Source organism: Epinephelus lanceolatus, chromosome 1, assembly GCF_041903045.1.
Source record: "Epinephelus lanceolatus isolate andai-2023 chromosome 1, ASM4190304v1, whole genome shotgun sequence".
In the NCBI taxonomy this organism is placed as follows: Eukaryota; Metazoa; Chordata; class Actinopteri; order Perciformes; family Serranidae; genus Epinephelus; species Epinephelus lanceolatus.
This window is the reverse complement of record NC_135734.1, coordinates 26,425,465-26,438,702: the sequence shown is the minus strand read 5'-3', so window position 1 is coordinate 26,438,702 and position 13,238 is coordinate 26,425,465. Positions and strand designations below refer to the sequence as shown.

Here is a 13,238-nt window from a genome sequence, read left to right as displayed (position 1 = left end):
TAATCTCTTCTAACCACAGTAATTGACAACATAATCCTTAAATCCAAATTTAATTTTTTTGAAAAGCCCCCTCCATAATAGCCGCCTCGTGCATTGACCTTTCTCGGTCTGCCACATCCCAGTAGGTTGCTGGGTTTGCACACATTGCACTAGAAATCACCCGATCAAAAATGTTCCAAAAGCAATATGTAACTTCTCAATATCTAGAAAAAGGTAAATATTGATTTTTGAAAAGTCAGATCCTTTTAAGTGTCAGTCACAAAAATCTCAAGTGTTTAAATTTGCAACTCGAGTCTGATTCAAGTCGAGTCTGATTGTGTTTCATGTCAGCGGTGGGAACGGCGGCTGGTCAGCGAAGGGCTGTGAGGTGGTGTTCAGGAACAGCACCCACATCAGCTGTCAGTGTTATCACATGACCAGCTTCGCCGTGCTCATGGACATCTCCAGGAGAGAGGTGAGCCACATTACACTTTAACTTCACCAGAACCACAGATGTCATCACTCTGTTCTGTGACTGAGGCTTTTCTCTCCTCCCTGTGGTGTCTGTGTCAGAACGGAGAGATTCTGCCAATCAAAATCCTGACTTGGAGTACTGTGGGAGTGACGCTGAGCTTCCTCTTCCTCACCACTATTTTCCTCCTCTGCCTGAGAGCCATGCAGAGCAACAAGACGAGTATAATCAACAATGGCGGCGTCGCTCTCTTCCTCTCCGAGCTCATCTTCATCCTGGGCATCAACCAGGCCGACAACCCGGTAATCAATTCTGTTTTCCATCTGTTTGACTTCATTCATAATGTTTCCTTTCATCTGCTCATGATTTAATCATCCCTCGTCTTCTCTCCGCAGTTTGTGTGCACAGTCATCGCCATCCTGCTGCACTTCTTCTACCTCTGCACTTTCTCCTGGCTCTTCCTGGAGGGGCTGCACGTCTACCGCATGATCAGTGAAGTGAGAGACATCAACTATGGACCCATGAGATTCTACTACCTGATTGGCTGGGGAGTGCCGGCTTTCATCACAGGTCTCAACCCTCATTATATCAACTTAATATCACAAACATGTACCTGCTGTACACCAGGGAGGAGCCTGGAAATATATGATTTTACTGGGATTGCAGTAGTAAACACTCACAATAAGCTGATCGTTGTGAACTTCTATTATCAGGATAATCGTGAATATTGTGTCCAGCAGCACCCAAAGAGTGAGAAACAATAAAATAGACTCTACAAAAATAGGCTGCACCAATCTCAAAAAAGGCCAATTATCTTAATCAAAAATTTGCATATTTCATACCATAAGATATGATGCCATTTAAAATCGTTGAAATTTTTTAGTGAATGTTTTTCACTAAAAAAGACACGTGTCCTGTCTGTGATGTATGAAAATATTTGCTCAACAAAATGTGAGTCAAAGTGATTTCAGTATTTTCATGACATTTTGAGTTTTAAACATATTTTGATGATTACTGGGATAAAAGCGTGACTTGCAATTATTTTAGCTTTATAGTATCTTATAGTAACTTAAATCTCTAAAAGCAGCAGGCTACAACTGAATTTTCATCACTGTCACTACAGTTATAAAAATCTACTTACAGAGACATAAAATGTTTTGAAATATATAGAAAATTAGGTCCTCTTTTTCCAGCATTTTATTTATTTTCATTTACTCAAAGCAGCTTGAAAAACTTATTGCACAAAGTCAGCTGTAGAAATTAGACAAAAAAGAGAAGAAAAAAATGCAAAACAATAGAAGTTAAAAAAAAATCATCAGAAAAAAAATTGATAAAAAACATTAAATAAATATAGTTAATATAGTAGAGTTGCATTATGACACAGCATGTACAATCATTTCTTTTTTTTGTTTCATATTTAAGAGATTATTTGTAAGGAGCGGGTGCCGTTTCTTTTCAAATGTTTTATTTATTATTAATTTAAAGTTATTATTGTTCCCTGGTAATGCAGTGGTGAGCTTCTTTAGGTGATCTTCAAGAAACTCTCCGACATCCCAAAACCACCAAACAGCAATCATTTTAATTTAAGAAATAGTCAAATTCACATTATCCTTTTTATGACATGTTTGCATATGATTTGTCTTCTGGGCTTCATTTCCTCGTCTGGCTGCATCTCAGACATACAGATGGATCATTATCAAACATGCTTTTAGCTATACAGTGTGATATCCGGCATTCAGAAAATGTGAGCAGTCTGCCAGTAAAATGTAATCTAGTCAGTCTAACTGTAGTAAAAAAAAAGTCCAAATCAGAGCTTCATGTTATTGTATTTTGACAATCCGGTTTGACGCCGTCTGACTGCTACTTCAGATGAACAGTCTCAGAACAGAAGACAGATTACTCACTCACAAATACTGTTCACACTGTAAATGTGACTCAGCAGCTGTTGTCTGATGAAGAGTCTGATGCTACCGTCTGTCTCTCTGGGTTTGTCTGCAGGTCTGGCGGTGGGACTGGACCCCGAAGGCTACGGGAACCCGGATTTCTGTTGGCTGTCTATGTACGACACTCTGATCTGGAGCTTTGCTGGACCCATCGCCGTGGTGGTGTCGGTGAGTCGTGCAGAATCCTGAGACTGAGACTGTTGTGTTGTTATTTAAGCTGTATCTGTGTTGTTCTGCACTTAAGTTTATGAAGGGTCACTGATTCTGATACAGAAAAATATATGAACTCGTTCATGTCATAAACCTTTAAATGAAGCGGTGTATGTATGTTTTACACTCCATACATGTATCTAGTCTTCACAGTCCAACATGCTGACTCATGATAATTTCACTGGTGACGTTGTTAAAGTGAACACACCTGTCACTGTTCAGCTGAATTACTGTCAACAGTAAAGATAATATTCTGAAATAAAACTGCTGTAATTTAGCTTTGACAAACTCTGCTGCCATGTTGTGAGTCGTGATACAGTTTGATATTGTGTCCACAGATGAACGTCTTCCTGTACATCCTGTCGTCCAAAGCCTCCTGCTCACTGAGACACCACAGCATGGAGAAGAAAGAGCCTCGTGTGTGAGTGTCCCACGTTTTCTTCAAACACTGTTAACATGCTCAGAGTCATTTTGCTTCTATTAAGGCTTTCTGTAGTGGTCAGTAATTCCCATCCTGGAATTCCAAACTTTCCAATCAAACCAGTATAACTCAACCAATGACCATTCAAATGATGATAGATAAGATAATTGAATTCCCATTTCAGCATTTATTAACCGGAAATGAGATCAAATCTATCCCTTGATCTGCTCTAAAAATATCTTAATAATCTGGCGCTGTCTGGTTTTTGTTTGTAGTCCGAGTACTGACCAGTCATGTTTGAGTTGGCTTTGCTTGCACACAGTTTAACAGTCTGTGTGTAGAGCAAAAATGGTCCGAAATACAATCTCAGAAATCATCGGCTATCATCTGATGATGATTTAGCTTCATGTGAACTGTTTTTATTTATTTATCTGCATTCATATGAAGATATCTGCATAGTCTCTTAAATACAACCCCCTTCCTACATATCAAGCTGCTAATCTGACTGGACATAGTAGCTGACGCACGGAAAAGGAAGTCCCACATTACAGAGAAGCAAATAATACACAAGAACTGAAATCTTAAGTGCTATATCGTAGGCAGCTGGACTTGCTTGCGTTTCTTAAATACATTTCAGTCCTCCATGAGACAATGTGCTGCTCTGTTTCTGATTTTATCGCCCTCCTGATGTGGCTGCTGGTCGCTCATCAACTTCCATCTTCAGGTCAATGCATGCATAGAAATCATCCTGACAGCTGCTCACTAATTTCTCATGTGACTCTGCAGGTCAGGCCTGAAGACCGCAGGTGGCGTTCTCCTCCTGGTTTCAGTCACGTGTTTCCTGGCGCTCCTCTCCGTCAACAGTGACATGATCATCTTCCACTACCTGTTTGCTGGGTTCAACTGTGTGCAGGTGAGCCCTCCATTTACCTCTGACACAGTTTGAATGGTTAAACACTGTCTTTTTTTCCCCCTCTGACCCTCTTCACTCTTCTGCCGTCCAACCACAGGGTCCCTTTGTCTTCTTCTTCCGCATCGTCTTCAATAAGGAAGCAAGGAATGCCATGAAATACTGCTGCAGCCGCAAGCGTCCGGATCATATGATCAAATCCAAGGCCTCTGTGAGTCCCACGCCACACACTCTGGGAAAATACTTCATTCAGTCAGATACTCTCTGGATGGAGCTCAGGAGCTTTTCTACAAACACTCAAACTGTCACATCTTTCTGTTCATATTTTTGTATCATTATTACAGCATCTGTGTTTTTTTCAAATGTGAAACCACCAAATGAGATGTAGGGAAGACCCAAGAAAGACCAAAGCCAACAATGAACTAGTCCCATTAACAAGCTCTGTCAAAGCCAAACCTTAAAATATCTTGTTCCTCTGCTACGCAGAGCTCCACTGTCCAAAAACTATCATAAAGACATCAGTGAGACACTCTGTTCCACTGGCTGACTTGTTGGAAACACTCAATAATGCATTAATTTTCTGCTCAGAATAGTCCCCAGCAAATGCACCACTTACTCTGTTTGAGTAACACTTGCTAAAAAAAAATAGTCGGTGTCCAGCTGTTATAGAAAATTACAAAGTTTATATTTGTGACCTGTTTTTCCTCAGTAGAAACCACATTTGTAAATTCAGTTGCAGTATATTAAAGGTCAAGGCAAGTTGGAATCCAGACATCAAATGAAGGATAAGCAATTGAGCCTAAAGGAGTTGATCAACCCTCTATCTTATCATTTAAGCAACTGGAAACCCTGCACACTTGGATTTTCTGATCTGATTTTGTGAACATGAACTTTAAAAAAACAACAACAACAACAACACATTTTTGAAATTGTACATGAAATTATCTTTAGGAAATTTCCAGGAGGGAATTTCAAACCACATGAATTCAAAAATATGGTGTATTAATTAGTGATTCAATTTGACTGTTTACTGTTAGTTTGCTTAAAACTTTCAAATTATTATGAACTTTCTTTGTATCCGTACCCTTAGAGCCACAGAAAGATTTGGGAAGTCAGACAGATTTTGAGAGATGGACTTAAACTTTGTTGGTTTTGGTGTTTTCATGAGATTTATTTACAAAAAGAAAAATATAGGACACCAATCCTCTCCTTCAAACCAAAAGTGATCATTTTTATTTCAGTTACTCACTCTGTGGTAGCTTGAATTTGTGAAGAAAAATTTGTTTTTCTTTTATGACTCTATGGAAAAAATGGAGTCCAAAAACAGGTGAACATTCTTCACGAACTTAAGTAAATGGGATCCACGTTAAACAACAGCAGAACTATACTTACTATACTATACTCCACCAGCAGATGGAGACATCAAATGCAATACTTTTCAGTTTCATTGATATACCAATAAATGTTTTGTGGGTGAGGTATTTCTTTAATCATTGTACTCAAAGTGTGTGTTTTCATCAGCAGCTCAACCACACAAGGTCAGAGAAACAACAGAATTCTTAAAAGACTCATCTTCTCCTTCATCTGTGTATTTTCAGGGCTACAAATGCAACACAAACTACATGGACGGCAGGTTATACCACCTTCCCTTTGGAGACTCCAGTGTGTCTCTGAACGGCACCATGCAGAGCGGCAAGAGCCAGCAGAGCTACGTTCCCTTTGTCCTCAGGTAAGAAAACAAAACCAAGATTAGTATGCTGCATCACCTGACAGAGCGACAGCAGCAGCAGCAGTAAACTGACCTCTTCTGTCTTCTCAGGGACGACGGGTTGAGTAACAGTCAGGCGCACATCGCTCTGAACGACCACGCGTCGCTCTTCCATGAAACTAAAGAGCATCTGGATGGTATTACTCTTATTCACTAGCTCTGTTTTAGTTTAACTGTAATGATCGGTATGACTGTATCAACCTCCTCCCTCTGTCTGTGTGCAGATCGTGACAGCGACTCGGACAGCGACCTGTCTCTCGAGGATGACCAGAGCGGATCCTACGCCTCCACACACTCCTCTGACAGTGAAGACGAGGAGGGTCCACTCCCCCCAGAGGAATGCTGGGAAAACCTGGCTTCTAATGTGGCCAAGAGACCACAACCACATGGTAGGGAAGCTCATCTGAATCCAATAGGCTTGGGCGGTATCATGGTAACACGGTATACCATCGTATTTAGAAATCCCAACAGTATGATTTATTTTAAATACCTTCAAAACAGACGCTCCTCTTTTCTATTGAATTCATATGCAGATGCTGTATTGAGGATGTATTGTGTGTAGTGCACATAGCACACCACCAGAGGTCAGGCCGGTGGAACAGGCAGCTGAGCTTAGAAACATGGGACTGCGAGCGGTGGGGATAACGTTACAGGACTGTAAACGGCCGCAGGGGACAACTGCACATGTTCACATCTAACTTTTAGAGTTTATTTCAAACCATAGTTGGTGATTGACAGAACAGTGGACAACTAACAAGATGACTAACAGGAATAAGACGGTTTTGATGAGTTTTATTTTTTCCCTCGAGTTCGAATGAAGTGTGATTTACAGTAAGTTAACAAGGCAATTAATGTAGCATTAGTCTCCCAACCATCTCTTTAAGTTAGTCTCATATAAAACTTTTAGTATCTAGTACTTTAGACATTGAACTAATTCTTTGTTTCTGTTTTTCAGATAACAGTTTGAGTAAGATGTACTGGCCTGGAGATTACGCAGCGGCAGTGGGTGACAGCGAGCTCGCAGGTACAGACAGAATGAAGCTAGACACTGTGGCCAATCCAGAGCCGAATCTCAGCCGAGACATCCGGACGTTATCGGACGACCGGACACAAGACGGCACTATGGTGCTGCTGCCCAGTCTGCCAAACATCTACGCCCACCCTCACAAAGGTAAAGTTCAGCTCCGTGCCAACACCTGCAGGAGTTTAGTTGTGTCTTTTTTTAAGATATTGTTGGTAAAATATCACAGTCATTCAACTGTTTTGAAAAATTAACCCGAATCATCTTGTGTTCATTCTCTGCAGGGATCCTAAAGAAGAAGCAGCTTTCTCCCATCGTAGAGAGAAATGGTCTCAACCGCATCCACAATGAACTTTGTGAAAACACCCCCAGCACAGTGTCTCCACATGGATCCTCCTCCAGTGACGGTCGAGCCGGCCCGGCTAAACTCGGCCCGCCAGATCAGCTGAACGGTGTCGCCATGAGCATCAAGGCGGGGACGGTGGATGGTGACTCATCAGGATCAGAGTGAGTATTTACAGGAGCTCAGACCTTTAAAGTCAGAGAGATAAAAAAGCAACATCAGATACTGATAAAAGAAACAGTGTTGTTTTCTGCTTGTAAACGTGTCCAGTGTTGTGTCACTGTGTGTCGCGGAAGTCATTCAGTGTTTCGTCCAGCTGTCTGCGTCAAACTACAGTTTGTGCCGCCGTCCTCAGTGGTTGTTTTCATTGCTCGTAGTCTGTCTCATTTCCACCTAATTATCTTAAATGTTAAACCAAATGAAGACAGCACCTCCTGCTTGATCACCCACAGTGTGGAGGGATCCTACACAGTTCTGATGACACTACGACTGGACCCAGAACAGTTAATCTAAATGTAGCTCTGAGTCATAAAGCGACATTACAGGCTATTTTAAGAGCAAAGCGAACAGGACTGATTTCTACAACAGCTTTTATATCCATCTGAATCTAATCTCTTATCCTTTGCTTCTTTGTGGATGTGCAGCTCCAGCTTTTCATTATTTTAAGGCTACTGAGTCCTTGATGCAAATCTAGTTGCCTTGGTTTAGAGTAAAATAAAGAAGAACTAATTAGCTCTGAATTTTAAATCTTTAAGCTGCAGCATGTCCAATATGAAGACAATTAAAGCTCACTGTGAATTAAAGCTTAGCTACTGAACAGGACTCTTGCAAATTGAGTGGTGAGTATTAAGTAGGGACAGACTTTCTGAAAACACAGGGTGCTTTTCATCATGCTAACTTGTTTCTTCACGTCCTCTCTCTCTCTCTTCCTGTGACCTGCCACTATGGAGGATCCTCCAGTCCCTTAAATACATATTGAGGATATGATGAGCGAGGATAGCAGGCCTCTTGAGGAGATTATGGCAAGGAAACTATACAAGTATGCTACTTGGAAGTGGCCTGACGTGTAAATGTGCACCTCCACATGTAGCACAGTAACTGATGTTGCCTAAGACTGACGCTATCGGACACTGGGAGAAGTTTGTCTTTAGGCCTTTCTGCCAGAAAGGGATTTCTTAACTTCTGTATTTTTTAAGACAGGACCCTACTTTTTAGTGTTTTTGTGTCTAAGTGACTAATGGAGACAAGAATTTTTGAAATTGGCCCAGTGCTGACAGAGTCCTGCAGTCGCAGCAGCAAAACACGCTGCAATGTGATCCCTACGAGCAATTGTGCATGCTCAGTGTACGTCCTGTAAAACTGCTTGTTTTTGCCACTGAAAGGCTCAGATTTTTATTATCAGTGTCTGACAACATTATGGAAAAAATGCGTTAGAAGTGAAATGTTTTTTCTTACCTTTCACTATTGTGACCAAGACGAAGAGGTGACTTGTTGCAGGAAAAACAACGGTGGAATCATTGCTGAGAGTTGGAGAGAGGAGTGCCAGGAAGACTTTCTTGTGCTGGAGTACAGAAAGTGTAGCACAGTGTGATATAAATGATATCATGGCTTAATGTTTAGCTGATTTTGAGGAAAAGTGCGCAAGATTTCAGAACAAGACCTCTCCTTAAGCGAGACTTGGTTGCACACACTAACAAACAGACCAGTGAAAGGTAAAGAAATATGTTACATTTCTCTGTAGTCTTTTCCACAATGTTGCCAGACACATCAAATTAAAATCTGAGCCTGTCAGTGGCAAAAACAAACACTTTTAATGGACATAAATTGGCAGTGCACAATTGCCTGTTGGGATCACATTGAGCCTGTTTTTGCTGCTTCAGCTGGAACAGTCTCGCCCAATACTGGAGCCATTTCAAAAGTTGTCTCTGCTCAAGGCCCTGACACACCAAGCTGACGGTTGGCCATCGGTCAAAGTTGGGCCATTGGTGTGTGTCTGATGCCCTTATGGGTGCAGGAGTTGGCCTCTTTTTCCACCGATTCAGCATGTTGTATCAGTGTCAGCACAGTGTAGCCCATCAGTAAATGAAATCACTGTGACTGGCAGTTCAGCTCAGTGCACGAAAGAGAAATGGAAGTGAGAAAGAGCTAAAGTCAAAGGGGAGTGAGGTCGAAACAAACTTGTTACAGAAGGTTCCGATTTTTTTTGTTTAGCCATTGAGCACTTAAGTAGAAATGTTTTCTGATGGTTTACGTTGATGTTCACAGGCGCACGGTAATATTACTCTGTTGTTTCAACATTGGATTGTGTTGTTAATATGCTAACTGGCTAACTAGTGTCAAGACGGTCTACCTTTTCGAATGAGGATTACAGATAACCATCGTCTGATGGTATGGAGGGGTATGTCCTTTCACGCAGGCGAACTCACACATTTGTTGGTCATAGGTTTGGTGTGTTCATGTGCAATTTTTTGGGCAAGACACCTCAATGAGAGGCGATGCGTGTTCTCTGACATCAGTTTGGTGTGTGGCCTGAGGACCTGAGGACCTTAAGATGTAAAAAAGATCCTTGAGTGAGGGAAGTGAGGAGACTTGTTAGCATAGTGAAAAGCCCCCACAGTCAGACAGGAGTCACAGATCATCTGCCTCTAACAGGCCCTCGTCTGGTTAAGGTGTGACCATGCACGTATACTGTGTCTCTTAAAGGCATATATATATCAAAGGCACATTTACATGCTCGGTTCTTTAAATACAGCAGGTCTTATAACAGTATAAAATATAAATTATAGTTTACTAATTAACCTTCTTTGCCCCTTCTCTCTTTCCAAAAACCATAGATTTCTCTTCTTTAATTTTATCCCATGAAGCTCTGATCCTCATTCAAAACAATCAGGATCACTGTCTTCAGATTGGTGCATCATTTTAGCATCCGTCACCCCTCAGAGTGTGTGTGTGTGTGTGTGTGTGTATGAAAGTGTGGGAGTGTTTCATTGTCTCACGTTTATTTTTTTTTTTGTTTCTATGTTCTCTCTTGTGTTGTGCTGCATTCCTCTCCATCCATCCTGAATCCACCCACCTCCTCCTCCATGTCGTTGTCCTCCTCTTCCTCCATACACCACCCTGTTTTCCCAGCAGCCACTGCAACACCTCCATGTGACTGCGCTGACGGAGGGGTGTGTCTTTGCAGGTCATAGAGCCTCCTTCCTCAACACTGACTGCAAACAGGGAGCACCAGGCTTCTGCTTAAAAACAAATGTGGAAAAAGAAGGAATTCACCCTTGTCATCATGATCCTCTGAAGGTGTGTGTGTGTGTGTTTGTGTGTGTGTGTTGTGCTGTGCGCATGTGTGTGTGTGAGTTCATACATGTGTGCCAAACCTCAGGAGTCACTGCACTGGCCCAGGCTCTCGCACACTGACACAACGAGTCTCACTCTCCCTTTAAAGAAATCATTTTGTTTACATACTTGAAGCAATGCACTTTTTTTTATTTACTGCCCACATTTGTTGGCGGTCAATTTTTTTATTTTTTGTTCAAGGATATATATTTTGTTTTGAAGACTGTGGATCAATAAAGAGGTCATGTTTTTTTGGGTGGGTCATTTAGTCGTAGACTTGCAAACATTCAGGGAAATTCCTTTTTCATGCATTAACTACTTTGTGACGTCTTCCTGGTTTGCCTGCTTACATTACTGTTGGTGTTCGTGCCAGTCTGAGTTTGTTGGAGGAGTCAGACTCAGGTTTTTGAGTTACACGCCTGAAATGTCCGAGAGGCACAGAGCAGTCGAGTGTGGGCTCCACGGATTTCTGAACTTGCAAACAAGGAGGAAGGTATCGCTGCCTATTAACGGATGCTCCATATAAGCTATTCCTCATCAATGAGAGATGTTTCCAGAGACACAGACTGATGGCCTTCTCAGCCTCCGAGGGGGCAAACCTGCATGTGCAGACCTAAAAAGGACTCAAAGGACTTTTGATACATCTTTTTTTTTTTTTGTAAATCAGAGAGCACATTTTTTTACGGACATTAAAAGCGCTCTTGTTTTTCATCGTTTTATCTGGAGGGATGAACGCATTCATTGGAGTTCAGTGACTAAACAGCTGTATTTTATAGATTAGCTACGGAGCTTTTGTCATTTGTAAAATAATGCGAAATTGTGCTGTAATACTATTTGAGCTGTAATCCATTTTTACTGTACAGAGTGGCCTGTAAATGAATCGAGGACAAATCTTTTAAATGTAAGTAAATATGTAAAACTTCCTTCACACTCTTGATCCTCGGGAGCAAATATCTTTTATCATAGTTACTACTTTCAGTCCAAGTTGATGTGATATTTTGTGGATGCCATTTTACCGACCATATGAATTCAGTGCATAGATTTCATGCCATAAGAATCAACACTACCAGGTCAATCATATCAACTCTGGTATCCCAACAGAGGATTGTCTCTTTTACTCTGCCGCTTTGTGTTTATACTGATTAAACTGTTTTCTACCATTTCCATCTTACCTCTTATTATTATCAGTGCCAAGTCAAATCACTTGTTTTTTTCCTGTGTGATGTCATTCGCATTACAGCTGTTTGCTGGTATCAAGGTCCATCCTTCATCTGAACTGTACAAGTGGAATAGTCAGATATTTGCTCTAAAAGAAGCCGCAGCTGACATTATTTTCAGCACTCTACCTTGGCGTAAGACAACCCTTTCCAATGGGGAACTGAAGCTGTTATATTGCCCTCTTCAAAGCCACCAGAGACCTTAGACAAAACCAGTAACTTGATTTCTCATAACACAGGAGTTTCTGGTTTACCACTGCCTCAATCGGTTAAGCTGCAGACCAACAGCTCCTGTTTTCAGTAATGTAAAATTACTGTTTTGTCAAAGGAGTCTGGTGGGAACAGCTCCAGTTCCCAATCAGAAAGGTAAAGTGCTGAAAATAATCTATATTATAGCATACTCTAAAGCCTACAGTGATTTTTTAGGTGGCTAAAATATGTTTTGCTGCTGACCCCATCCACACCAGTACTTTGCTTAACGTCTATGGTGGTTCTCCTGCCTGTTGCTCCAAACTGGGGACGTGCTGTTCACCATCTACTGTATATAATACACTGACTATGAATAAGTACCTCATACCTCACTTCAAAATCTGAACTGTCCCTATAAAGCAAAAGTTTGAGATTTTGGGAAATGCATTTATTTACTAGCTGGCCGAGTTAGATGAGAAGATTATTACCACTCTTATCTCTTATGGTAACACTGAATATTAAGCCAGCAGTTGGTTAGCCGCTTAGCACTAAGACTGGAAACAAGGAAACAGCTCTCCCGGCTCTGTCTAAAGGTGACACAATCCTCCCAAGCTTCTACTTTGTGATCCAAAATCTGTTCAGTTCAGAGAGTACTTCGAACCATGGACCAAAGACTTTAGCTGGGCTAACACTAAACCTAAAATTAGATTTTAATGATCAACATTCTTGAGGAGAGTTCAGAGTTAGAGACTAAAGTAAAAGACATGAAACATTTATAAGCGAGTCATTAAGTTCATTTCTAAACTGCATACCAGCAACATGACAGTTTGCTCTGAGCAGAATATCTGAACAGTTAACTAGGGTTGCAACTTCATTATTATTTATTTTTATTCTCAGTTAATCTGCTAGTTATTTTCTCAATTAATTGGCTTGTTAATAAAATGTCAGAAAACAGTTAAACATGCTGTGTATTTTTCAGAGAACAAGCAGAGAACAATGTTGTTTTATCCGACCCGCAGTCCAAATATCCAAAGCTATTGTTCTAATTATCACATATGACAAATAAAGCATCAAATTCTCACATATAAGATGCCTGAAACCAGCAAATGTTTGGCTTTTATTTTATTTTTTTTAAAAAAAGAAGCAATTGTTTCATGATAAATAATAGTTGCCAATTAATTGATTAATCATCTTATCATTGCAGCTGTACAATGAACTATCTTCACATCTATTGTTATCCAAGTATAATCCCTGTTGGTATTGATACTTTATAGTGTCAGTATTTATCAGATCAAAACTTTTTTTAAAATCAATATATTTCTGTCATAAGAATCCTATCTGTTATATGTGTCCCAATCACAATCTGTTCACATTACTTCAAAATATTAACCGAGAGAGACAAGGCATGAAAAACTCTCTAGGTGGTGCTAAA

At 40.7% G+C, this 13,238-nt stretch overlaps 1 protein-coding gene and 1 long non-coding RNA gene across 4 annotated transcripts in view; one reads left to right on the top strand and one right to left on the bottom strand.

Moving 5' to 3' along the window:
* Positions 1-11,560, top strand: part of celsr2 (cadherin, EGF LAG seven-pass G-type receptor 2) — a 94,673-nt gene extending 83,113 nt beyond the window's left edge. The window contains exons 22-34 of one of the 3 annotated variants that reach the window (XM_033626540.2): positions 331-454; positions 553-753; positions 847-1,021; positions 2,450-2,562; positions 2,943-3,025; positions 3,812-3,938; positions 4,036-4,146; positions 5,534-5,664; positions 5,755-5,840; positions 5,928-6,092; positions 6,659-6,874; positions 7,009-7,231; positions 10,200-11,560. In XM_033626540.2, coding sequence (XP_033482431.1) covers positions 331-454; positions 553-753; positions 847-1,021; positions 2,450-2,562; positions 2,943-3,025; positions 3,812-3,938; positions 4,036-4,146; positions 5,534-5,664; positions 5,755-5,840; positions 5,928-6,092; positions 6,659-6,874; positions 7,009-7,231; positions 10,200-10,221 — 1,777 coding nt within the window. In that variant the 3' untranslated portion in view covers positions 10,222-11,560. Of the gene's footprint in view, positions 1-330; positions 455-552; positions 754-846; positions 1,022-2,449; positions 2,563-2,942; positions 3,026-3,811; positions 3,939-4,035; positions 4,147-5,533; positions 5,665-5,754; positions 5,841-5,927; positions 6,093-6,658; positions 6,875-7,008; positions 7,232-10,196 lie in introns of all 3 variants that reach the window. The other 2 variants (XM_033626539.2, XM_033626541.2) reach the window with 2 other exon arrangements.
* On the bottom strand, positions 5,141-10,225 carry LOC144463553 (uncharacterized). The gene is made up of 3 exons (XR_013491655.1): positions 10,141-10,225; positions 8,523-8,628; positions 5,141-7,255 (listed from the first exon to the last, which is right to left on the bottom strand). It is a non-coding gene; the product is annotated as an uncharacterized LOC144463553 (long non-coding RNA).
* Positions 11,561-13,238: the final 1,678 nt, after the last annotated feature.